This window comes from Crocuta crocuta, unplaced genomic scaffold (assembly GCF_008692635.1).
Source record: "Crocuta crocuta isolate KB4526 unplaced genomic scaffold, BGI_CrCroc_1.0 scaffold143, whole genome shotgun sequence".
In the NCBI taxonomy this organism is placed as follows: domain Eukaryota; kingdom Metazoa; phylum Chordata; class Mammalia; order Carnivora; family Hyaenidae; genus Crocuta; species Crocuta crocuta.
Window position 1 is genome coordinate 4,810,619 of NW_027529175.1, and position 12,058 is coordinate 4,822,676.

At 54.2% G+C, this 12,058-nt stretch overlaps 1 protein-coding gene across 1 annotated transcript in view; it reads right to left on the reverse strand.

The window, feature by feature from the left end:
- PHF21B (PHD finger protein 21B) overlaps positions 1 to 12,058 on the reverse strand; it is an 84,790-nt gene that overhangs the window by 72,003 nt on the left and 729 nt on the right. The window contains exon 2 of the mRNA XM_077758008.1: positions 11,970 to 12,038. Within this exon, the coding sequence (XP_077614134.1) occupies positions 11,970 to 12,038 (69 nt within the window). The remainder of the gene's footprint in view (positions 1 to 11,969; positions 12,039 to 12,058) is intronic.

A 12,058-nucleotide genomic window follows, 5' to 3' on the forward strand; every position in this document is an offset into this window, starting at 1 on the left:
CGCGTCCAGCTGCACCAGGATGTAATAAAATGTGTTGCTAAGATACAAGTACCAAAGAAGTTCATTAAAGGACACTTTACACGGAGCCACCAGACTCTTCTCCCTTTAAAGGCTACTTATTTGGTACCGTCCCTCGTGTTTATAATTAGATCGACAGCACGAGAGCAGCGGCCCCCATTCGAGCCCACTCAGCAGAAACTCGTTAATAAAATAACTTCAACAAGGCACCGACTTCGGCTGGCCGCGGGCGGCTGCGGGCCCATTTTATTTACAGAAATGGATTTGAGTTCTGCTTTCTTATCTGAATGAGAGATGAACGCACTTGAAGAACCGCAGTAGCCCTCTAGCCACACGGTCAACTGTGTTCCCCTAACAACAGTGACAAGGGCAGGGGTGGGGGTCTCGGGGGCCGCGGAACCGCGGACTCTTCAGGGCTCTCGCGATCAGACATTTGGGCCCTAGCGTCTGAAGGTTACAGGACCTCCTGGGGGCTCAGGCTCGGACTCCCTCGGCGGCTCTGTATTCAATGCTCTGCACCTGGACGCCACGCGAGACGGTGACTGGGGGGCAGGGGTGCAGACAGGCAGTAAATACTAGATCGTGACCCAGCGCGAAGGAGCCCCAAAGGGGCACTGGCCCGGAGGAGGGACACCCGGCCATCTGCAAGGTCAGGGCGACTGGCCGCCTTGGTGAGGCCCGGACGATGCCCTGCAAGGAACAGGGCACGGGGGAGGGAACTCGGAAGGTGACAGGAGACGCGAGCTGTGTAGGTGCGATCTGGGGTCTGGCTGCAGGGGTGTTCCCTCGGGCGGGCGGGCAGCATGTATAGGAGGCCTTGGTGCACGCCCCCCTCCACACCTCAGGTTTCACAGAAGCAGGACTGTCCGGCTTCTCTTGAAATATCAAAGGAGCAGGCTGTTGGGAAACACGGCACGTGGTGTGGGGAGGGGCTAGGCCATGCCGCCCACCCCCCCCAGGGCAGGGCACGGTCACCGCCACCGGCAGCAGGGTCCAAGTTCCCGATTCTGCATCAGAGCGCGTGCCTGGTCATAATCAGGCAGCTGCAGGACCCTTGAGGAGCCTTAGCATCTCTGAACAGGATCTCCGTGTAGGGAGCAGCAGCCTGCGGTCCCGCCCGGCTGCCACGGGGGCTGCCGTGCCTCGGCTCATGAGGTGCTGGTTTGGGGGACAAAGGACTCAGAGCAAAGGATCCTATCCCGAGACAGGTCTATCGGGGAATTTCTCCAGACCTGGGAGCCCTTCTGAAAACTTCCAGCTTCTATTCAAAATTCTGCCACCCCTTATACATTATAGCCAGTACACCATTTATTTGTATTATTAATTCTTAATTTTTTTTTTATTTTTGAGAGTGAGCAAGTGGGGGAGGAGGGGGAGGGGGGAGGGGGGGAGGGAGACTGAGAGAGAGAGAGANAGAGAGAGAGAGAGAGAGAATCCCAAGCAGGCTCTGAAATATCAGCGTAAGCCCAATGCAGGGCTCAAACTCACCAACCTGAGCCCAAGTCGGGTGCTCAACCAACGGAGCCACCCAGGCGCACCCCCCTGCCGGCCATTAGACAAGCTAAAGGCAGAGGTCAGTCACGCTGCAGAGGACAGTCCCCCACCCTGTCTCATCAGCTCCTAGATCTCCTTCGTGCTCACCTGTCACTCTCTCCCTGCCACACTGGCCTCCGCTGGAAATGCCAGGCACACCCCACCTCAGGGCCTTTGCACAGGCTTTGCCTCTGCCTGGAACACTCTTCCTGCAGAACCACGAGGCTCACTCCTGCAGCTTCTGCAAGGCCTTTGCTCCAGGGCTGTCTTCTCGACGAAGGGCTTAGGACACACACAGCTCTGTCGCCTTGCTCCCTTCCAGCCCCCCCCTACACTCAACACCCTGGACCCCCCACATCCCAGCTCCTGCCTTAGATGCAGGGCACGGTGGCTCCTCGTAACCTCCCTGTGACGTGCCTGCTTCCTGGCGCCACAGCTGGAACCAGGTTCAGGACCCCTCAGATCTCTGCCCACAATGATGCCCGTAGCTGTCATCACCTGTCCCGTCAAGCCAGCCCTTGGAGGGGCCTTCCTGAGGACATGTCCCCCGGGCAGTGGGAGCTGGGGGGAGGCTGGCGACGTGGGCAGAGCAAACTGCATCCGGTGGGGCTGTCAAACTGTAGTTTAAGAACTAATTCCGGCATTTATCTGCGGTGCGTTTATCACCAGTGGGATGAGACGCATTAATCACAGAGAAGAGCTGGGAACACTGATTGTAGGAAATGCCGTTTGTCACTTTGTAACCTGCATCTCACATTAAATTCTCGATCACAGTCTCTAATATGTATATATTTTTAATTGCATTTTCAAGTTCATTTACATGTGCAGATTGGCTTTCTGCCTGAATGACATCAAAGGGAAACATCTCCTCTTTCTCTCTCGCTCCTGCCCTCTTCTCTTTACAAAAAGCCTCTCCCCAAATCGGTTACAGGATCACCCAGGGCAGCCTGCAGGGGCCCCCCAACTGCTGTTTCAGGTAACTTTTCACTGCTCCCGCTCAAGAGAAGACACGTCAGTCATTGTTTCCCCTAAACATGACTGCTCCCCTCCGACGGCATCCCTCCACCCCTCCCTACTTAGGAATGTGACTGCCCGCCCAAGGCCAGAACCAGTCTCCACCTCCAGTGTAGACTCCAAAGGCAGGAAGCGCGCAGGGCCCCTTTCTGAACCGTCCGCACCTGGAGGGCCCCAGTCAATCAGGTTCAGCCAGCTTCCGGAATGTGCTGTGCCCTGCCACAGCTGCCGGTCGCCCACTGGTGCAAATCGGGGGTCAGCTGCTCTTTTTTTTTTTAAATGTTTATTTTTGAGAGAGAGAGCACAAGCGGGGGAGGGGCGGGGCGGCACGCAGATTTTGAAGCAGCTCCAGGCTCTGCACCGTCAGCACAGAGCCCGACACGGGGCTCGAACTCCCGAACCATGAGATCATGACCTGTGCCGAAGTCGGACGTGCAACCGCCTGAGCCACGCAGGCGCCCCTGGGGGTCAACTGTTCTTAGTGGTCCTGATGTCACAGGGGACATCTTGTGCGAGACCCGGGCCCGTCACACAGGGGACACCCAACAGGATGCTTCCAACAGAAAACTCCCGTAAAGGAAATATAGTTGCCTGAACAAAAACAGAAACTGGGGCGTGTGGTCAGGAAGACGGGTGTTCCTGGGGGTTCGTTCTGCTTCCTGGGTGCCATCCCCACCCCCACTCAGGGTCTCAGTTCCCCACGTGTAACCTGGGGGTGGGCAGAGGGGCCCCGCAAAGACTCCCCCCAGTGGCTGTTGCATCTCGTGCTTTAAGCCACCATGCCCAGTCTGGGGGACACACGCCCTCCACTTCCTCGGAACCCCAAGCACACAACCCAGTCCGGCTGTGGGCACCCCAACCCACGGAGACAAAGGCGAGCCAGAGGCTTCCGTCCCGACAAAAAGCCACAGTCGCCTGGCTGCTTCTCCAGGGCAGGGAGATCTCTGGGCTGTGGCCAGCCTTCTGCTTCCCGCCCTCCGGGTGATGAAGCGCAGCAGCTACGGGCGCTCCCGCTCCCCGACTGCGCGGCCCCGCGGCGGGGTGGGAAGGACACCAGGCACGCGGGACGCGCCTCCTCACGAACCCTCAGGACAGCCTCGCCCGGGAAGCAGCGTCCTCCCCACTCTGAGATACGGACCCGGGCACCTGCCCCTCCTACTGTAATTACTCGGAGGCTGAGAAACCACTCAGCCTTGGACAAAAAGAAAAAGGAAAAGAAAATCCCTTAAGGAAGCACTGCTTTATGTTGTTTTAACAAGATGGACACAGGTACTGGTGGGGGGGGGCGGAGCGGGACCGCGGGGGACGCCAGCGGGTGGCAGGCAGAGGCTGTGACCAGGACAGAGCGACTGCCCCACCCAACCAGAAGTAACCACCAAGAAAAAAGAAAAAAAAAAAATCCAAAGGAAGCGTATTTGTTCTCTTGGAAAACAGAGGCCGTTTCAAAATGAGGCGATGCCTCCACATTCAAGTGTGAATCACACGGGAAACAAGAAGAATCCAAGTAACCACGCCAGGCGGGCCCGGGCGGGGCCCACAGAGCAGGGGGGGGGGGGGGCGGGCNCGGGTCACTTCTTCCGCGCTCACCACGTGCCGGCTCTCTGCCACCCGATCCGCCGCGCGCCGTGATGCCCATCTTACAGCGCCAGAAGGCGGCGATGGCTCTGTACCCCCCGTCCGCCCCGCTGTAAAGCCTGTGCTTTAAGCTCCTCTGTTACGCACCTCTCAGAGACAGAAGTTAAAAGCCTTNAGCACCCCGACAGTAAAAACTTTTTAAAAAGCAGAATTCTTCTTTCTGTTCTCAATGTTACAGAAATAACGAAAAGAACATTGATCAACACCTTCCTCAGTTAAGATTTTACTTCAGGAGAATGGTAATGATTTTCTTACTTCCAAAAAAAAAAAAAATCCTCTCATTTTCNCCTCTCAGAGACAGAAGTTAAAAGCCTTCTTGGCAGCGCTCTTCTGGAAGGGAAACCAAATCCAGTCTCAGTTCCTGAAACGGTGTACTTTGCAAACGGCGTACATGCGCTGCGCCCTCCTCTTTCCCTGAGGTCCCCCTGTGTCTGGGGCGAGGGCCTTGGAGGCTGAGCAAACAGATACCCCCAAAGGGCCCTCCCCGAGGCCCCGGGCGTCACCGAAGCGGGCCAAGACACCGCTCTGCGGCAAAAGCCTGTGGGCAAAAGGTGCTTCCTCGGACCCAGCGGCTCCGGCGGGCAGACCAGCAGCGGCACGTGTGGCACGGGCTTGGCCAAGTGAAACGGAAACGGCAGCGAGCCTGTGACTCGGTTCCTGGATAGACAGAGGTGCTGGAGGAGAAACGTGCTAAATCACAGGGCTAATCATCAGAGCCAGCAGCTCTAATGAGGCACCGTGGGATTACCAAAGTTATTATCAGAGCCATCTCACTGAAAAAACTCAAAGCTAATTGAAATCAATTGTACACTTCCGTCAGCAGGTGTTTTCAGAGGCTAAGTCTCAAAGCGAACCTGGCGCCGCCTGGAGAAGTTGGCTCAGTCAACGCCGAGCTCTACCCAGAGCCACAGAGCGGCAGGACGCCCTCCTGTGGAAAAAAGAAATGGCCCGATCCGTGAAGGGCGGCGGGACGCAGTGCAAAGGCGGCCGCTTCCCCAGGGGCAGGGCAGGCATCAGCAGGTGTCTTCCATGGTCACGGAGGCAGCGGCCACAATTCCCTTCAATCAAACCCTTCGCTTCGTAGTCGACACGCACTTTCACATCCCCTCTCTGATTGCATCAACAAGCCGGTGAGATCGCGCTTCCTGCTACACCCACCTTACACCCACCTTACAAACAGGAAACCGAGCCCAAGGAAGCAAAATGGCTTGTCCAAGGGGACTGAGCCAGGTGCGGGGAGCTGGGACGTGAACCCCATTTGCCAGAGCTTAGCTCTGCTCTTTCGTGTTATGCTCCACGATGCAAGGGGCCACTTGGAGATGAGGCGGCGGCTGAAACAAGGGGCACCCTTCTCAATGGTCCCAAGCTGTGTGACCTTGGGAAGCTGCCCTTCCCTGATCAGTCCAGCAGGAAAGATCCACCTGCCCCGTGTCATGGGATCATCCTGACAATCAAATAAAATGACCGCATCAAAGAGGTGACAGAACTGTATCGCCTCTGCTGACAGCCAAGGCGACCCGTGTGCAACCTGTCTCTACGCTTCTCGACAGGTGCGAACGTCACCTCCTCGGCACGGTCCCCAAGCACCCCACCCCGTCTGCTGCCCAAGTGAGCCTGGTGGTTGAACATCTCATGCAGACGCCTCGCTGGGCTTCACGGGGTTTGTAACTGTGGATACATCTGTCTCCCCAAGTATATGTGAAAATGTTTGCAAACAAAGGCTGGTGAGAGCATTCTGTCAGTGTAAAGTCTTATAAAATGAGACGCCCCTGTTGCTAATAGCGGACCACCCACCATCACCTCCATATCCCCAATACTTGGTGGACACTCGTTAAGTGTTTATGGAATAATTAAACAGAGTTATTCCCAGGAGAGATGGCTACACGGCAATGCCAAGCGTAAAAACCAAGTTTAGGCCTGGTACGCCTAGCGCACGCGCTAAGCATGTTTATCTGTGTTATAGACATTCATGTGTGCACAGAGCATGTCCTACAAACACAGCACTGCTCTCACCCCCCAAGCAACGATGGGGGATGGGGTGGAAGGAAGGAGACTCACGTTTTAGGACTCAGATCCATACTGTGAGCCTTCCTTCTCAGAAGCATGTGTTGCTTTTACAGTAAAAACTTTTTAAAATTTTTTTAACATTTACTTGTTATTGAGAAAGAGAGACAGAGCATGAGCAGGGGAGGGGCAGGGAGAGAGAGAAACACAGAACTTGAAGCAGCTCCAGGCTCCGAGCTGTCAGCACAGAGCCCAACACGGGGCTTGAACCCACAAACCGCGAGATCATGACCTGAGCTGAAGTCAGATGCTCAATCGACTGAGCCACCCAAGCACCCCGACAGTAAAAACTTTTTAAAAAGCAGAATTCTTCTTTCTGTTCTCAATGTTACAGAAATAACGAAAAGAACATTGATCAACACCTTCCTCAGTTAAGATTTTACTTCAGGAGAATGGTAATGATTTTCTTACTTCCAAAAAAAAAAAAAAAACTCTCATTTTCATTATATAATCCTGTAAAGTTAGCAACTGATTTTTACACACGTTACATAGACTTCGTATATATTTACTGGTACACAGTGACATATTTGTTACTTATTTCACTTAATCACAAAGTCAAAAAGTCACTAATACAGAGAACTCTGACAAATATGTGTGTATGTATATATACACATACAGTTTTTTTTAAAGCACGTGGGGGGGTTGTTTGTTTTTGTTTTTTGAGGGAGAGAAAACCAACGCACGAGCAGGAGAAAGGGAGAGAGAGAGGGAGACACAGAATCGGAAGCAGGCTCCAGGCTCTGAGCTGTCAGCACAGAGCCCGTGTGGGGCTCAAACTCACAAACCATGAGTGAGATCACTACCTGAGCTGAAGTTGGATGCTCAATCAACTGAGCCACCCAGAAACCCCTACATATACTTTTTTTTTAAACCAACTGAACAGAACTGCTAACCGAGTCACCTTCTGGAAGTTTCCAGAATCGCCCGGCCCCCATTAATTTCTCAGGTCAAAGAAACTCTGGGGAAGGCAGGTGGGAGAGGATCACCCAGCGCCCCCCCCCTCACAGCCTGTTGGGTGCTGGTCATCCAAGGCTACGGGGCCAGCAGCCTCCCAGCCTCCTGTCCCATGTGGCGCACGGGACCCACCGTCCACGCAAGAGCCTCCCCGTGCACGTGACAAACACCTGAGGAACTCACGTGGCCCAGCCCGGCCAGTCAGGGAGGGAGTTCAGGCGTCCTTCTCCCCCCAGCCCACCTGCCCTGGGCACCGCCCCGGCACCTTCCTGACCTGTGCGCTAACAGCCCTTGGCTATTTCCGAGTGTAAAATCCAGGCCCTTCTTCAGGACCAGTGATGCCTTCCTCGCTCCAGCCCCAGCTCATCTTCTCTGATGTCTCTCTCTTGCTGTCACTCAAGGCTTCATTGCCAGATGAGTCACGGCACCTGCAGGCTTCTTTAGGCCGTTATCACTTAGTGGGCTTGGCCACCAGCACCTCCTGTCCATGACCCTCGGTGTCCTCAAGGACCCATCCCCCAACCTCCTGCAGGAAGCTGTCCTCAGTCTCCAGGCCAGACAGCGTGACTTTCACAGACCTGTCCTGGGATTTCCTTGCAACGTGGTTATATCGACGCCTTACTCTTTGGTGAGGTTTCCAGGGGCAGGGAGCCGCGGGCCTTACCCACTGCTAAGTTCACTCATTTCAAGCACAGGAAAACCTCCCGTTTGCTGCACGCCTACTCCAGCCCAGGGACTCCACTCATCCTCACGCCCGCCTTGTTACAACGTCATCCACTCACCCAACAAAGTGCATTTGGTCCCTACAAAGCGTAGGGGAAGGGGGAAAGCAGACAGAGCCACCCCCCTGCACAGAGCTTACGGTCTAGCACTGACAGCAGCCACCAGAAGAAGGAGGGAGACGCTGGCCAGCGCTGTGTAGAGGCAGGAAACCGCTCAAGGTGCCAGAGAAGTTGTCGGAAAGCAACCACGGAGACCGCACCGCCACGTGCAGGAGTGAGGTGGAGAGGGTCCTGATCGAAGACCAAGGAGAACATACCGGAGGGGGCGAGAGGCGACGTGGTACATTACTCATGTGGTCAAAAGGAGGACACAACCCAAACGCTCACCCACCCGTGAACGGACAAACAAAATGTGGTCCGTCCGTAGGACAGAACATCGTTCAGACACACAAAGGACTGAAGTACCGACATCGGCTACAACTTGGATGAGCCTTGAGACGTTACGCTCTGCGAAAGAAGCTGGTCGTAGGATTCCATTCACAGGGAAGCCAAAATAAGCAATCCCAGAGACAGAAGGTAGACTGGAGGTTGCTTAGAGCTGGGTGGGGGTTGGGGAGCGGGTGAGAGCCAAGGGGTTTCTTGTTGAGATGAAAATGTTCTGAAATTGATGGTGGTGACAGTGGCAAATCTCTGTGAATATACAAAAAACCATTTAATTGTGCATTTTAAATGGGTGAATTATAGGACACGTGACGTGTCCTTCAATAAAGCTGTTTTGGGTTTTTGGGGTTTTTTTTTACTTCTCACAGGAGATGCAAATCCTCAATTAAGAGATGATGGTGGGAGTGGGGAGGGGAAGAAGGGGCTGGGGGGGCAGGGCTCAGNCCTTCCCTTCAGGGGATGGAGCGTAGAGCTCTGCGAGACTTTTCTCTTTAGAATGTAATGATATTTGAAGCATGAGATCTTCGACCCTTAAGTCAGGAAGATGAAAATTTACCCTCCTGGAGAGGGGCAGACTTGAGAAAGCTTGGAAAACGGGACACCCTTTTACCAAAGGACTGTACACAATCGGGAATGTCCCAGAAGACGCCCAGCCCCACAGTGCCTACTTCCAAGGCAGAGTTTCCCTGGTGTCCAACTCGGCTAGTGAATCACGGTGAAGACATGATTCAGCGCCCGGGTGCACGCCACATACATAATACCTTTCAAGAAGACATATTTTTATTGCTGCACTTAAGGACAGCCCCTCGGAATCCAGAGTCCATCAAATCGATGGATGGAGCAGCAGGAGAGGCCCCAAGTTCACCTCCGGGGTCTCTCTCCCGAGGCCACACCAGCATGGGCTGCAGTTAACACAGAGGGCTCTTCTCACCCTGTGCTGAAGCTGAACTTCACGGAGTTCAGGTCTAGAGATGCCCGTGACATGTGGCCTCTAAAGGTGCTGAGGACTTCAAAGAGGAAGGGGGGAAAACAGCCGGCATTTATGACGGGGCTGTTATTTACACGGAAGTGCTGGTTGCTTGACAATTTAGATAAAAATGTTACTGCCTCTCTGCGTGTGCTGCAAATTCACGGCGTAAAACCACTGGAGCAACTAATGGAGTCTTCACACACCATATCTCGTTAAAGACGAGGGGTCCCTCTTCCACGGGCATCAAAAACCCGGCAGCCAGGCGCGGCCACGCCTGGGAATGCAGCCTGGCCCAAAACGCAGCACGGACCAACTCTCCACACCTCCCCCTTCCCCCATTTTTTAAAGAAAAAAATATGAACTCCATTTTCACACAGCAAGGTCCTACGGAAGCTGCTTTCCTGTTTATCCCCTAGTCCGTCAATGGCGGGAGCCGCACTGGACAGTTATACAGGACTTGTATCTCTCTACTTCTGACCAATAACCAACCTATTTACTTCTACGAGTCCTCGATAAACACCTCTAAACACTTGTCCGTGTTTCTACATGTAACTGAAAAAATCCCAGTGTCAAGGGCATGAATGGGAAATTGATGGCTGGGCACCAAGAGATATTACTCAGCCGCTATTGTATTTCCAACAGATGTGGATAATGGGGTCATCCGTTCGCTTTACTATCTAGTTCATCACCCACGTATGCACTTTTAATTGAAACTTAACCTTTATATCCCACATTCCAAGAGGGAGCAGCGCGCGCGCGCGCGCACACACACACACACACACACACACACACACACAACCCTCCGGAGGTGGAAACGGTATGAGTTTCTTCCCAAGCAAATCTATAAATGAGCACTACCTTTAGTTTTATGTTGAGTTGAAAACAAACTTTAAAAATGCTGGCTTTTTCATACCTGCTCCCACATTTCAGCCACTCCTCGGCAGGTTCTGGGGAGACCAAGCAGAGTCCCGCTGCTCTTCTTCAAGACCCAAAGTGCAGCCCAGAATCCCCTCCAAGAGCTTGTTCCTGGACCTTCCCCCCCAGCCCCCAACCCCGCCAAGCTGCCAATCACCACCAAACTCTCCCAAGGAGAGAGACCGTAAATGTTAGGTCTACCCAACTCATTTCATAGGTGACCTCTGAAAGATTTCACCCCGGCGCTTGGGAGAGACGAGGCAGCTTTATTGGCATGCTGCACCACGGCCTCAGGCCCCCTCCCCTCCCTCTTTTATGAGCCCTTGTTACATAAAATGCCACAAAGGGAAAAGGAAAAACAACAGACAGTTCCAAACACAAGTTCCGATGGCCAGGCCCAAGGCTGGCTGCTTACCAAATGTTATATTTAGTCATTGAAAAGAGAAACATTTTTAAAAGGCCAGAGAACCAAAGTTTTCCTTGCTTTTCTTTCTTTTTGGACACACACTCACACACACACAAAAAGATGGAGGTGCATTCCATTCGTAAGCATCTTTCCTCCCCGGAGTTCAAATTTAAAGGCAAAGGCAGCCTGGAGTCGGACAGCTCCTTCCCCGAAGACGCAGGGAGCCTCCACACAGAATTTTCGAATGTTTCTCTGCGCCTCGTCTAAATTCTGGCATGACGGATAATAAATAGCTACTCATTTACTATCACCATAAAATTTTAAACAGCCCTGAAATAGTTGCTACAATACAGAAGAAATGATCAAACCTAAGCGCTGAAAAGCCACTCCAAATACTAAAACTATTACCATGCAGAAGACATAAAGACATTGTTGCAATAAAAGCTGCTGGATGACTGGATTCTCCCTCCCCCTCCCCCTCCCCCCCTTAAATCGTCCACTCCGAGCATAAGAGTCAACAACTTGCCGTTTTACCCACTGAAAACAGGGCTTAGCAACCCTCAGATACCACACTGCCGGATGCGGTGGTGGATTTTAAAAAATAAAATACGAATAAAGTCTCTGATTTGATTCTACACAGTGATGAAACAGCTTTGTGCTCCGCGAGGGTCTTCCAACCCCTCCCCCTCCAAAAATGGCATCAAAGCAATCAAAATGGTAATGCCGGGCCCGGGTCCCCTCCCCCCGCGAACCCCCCGACTTCGCCGGGGCCGCGCGCCGGACCCCCCTCCGGCGGGAATGGAAGCTTCCAGGCCTGGACAGGGGCGCGCGCGCGGCCGGGGAGGGGGGGGCCGCGGCCGCGCCAGNATTCGCCATGGAATCCAGAAACCGCGTCCAAGTAGCTGGGTGTCCATGTCCTAAAATGCCGCCCCCCGCCACCCCTCCCCTCACACCGGCGCGGAGTGGGGGACCCCCAGCCGGGAGAAACTGCCACATTCCAAAAACATGTCCACCAACTCAAAATGGACGCCGGGCTGCTCGCCGCCTCCGGAGCGCGGCTCGTCCCTTTCGGCCGCCGCCGGGGCCTCGCTCTCCCCCCTCGGCCTCCTGGACCCCGGCTCTTTCTTTCCAGAAAAGGGGGAGGGCGGGCAACTTTGAGGGCTGCAGACAGACTCCTCTGGGAGTCTGAGCGTGCGGCGCCGAGGCCGGCACTTTTTTAGGGGGCTGCCAAAGTGCCGGGCGCCCCCTCCTCCCCACCGCGGGCGGAGTTGGGGGGCGCAGCCTCCAGCTCGCTTACTTGTTTGTCGCTGAGCGCGGCGATCCGCGGCTGCCTTTCGTGGAGCTGCTTCTTGAGGTCGCCGTTCTGCGGAAACACGGGGGAGCGGG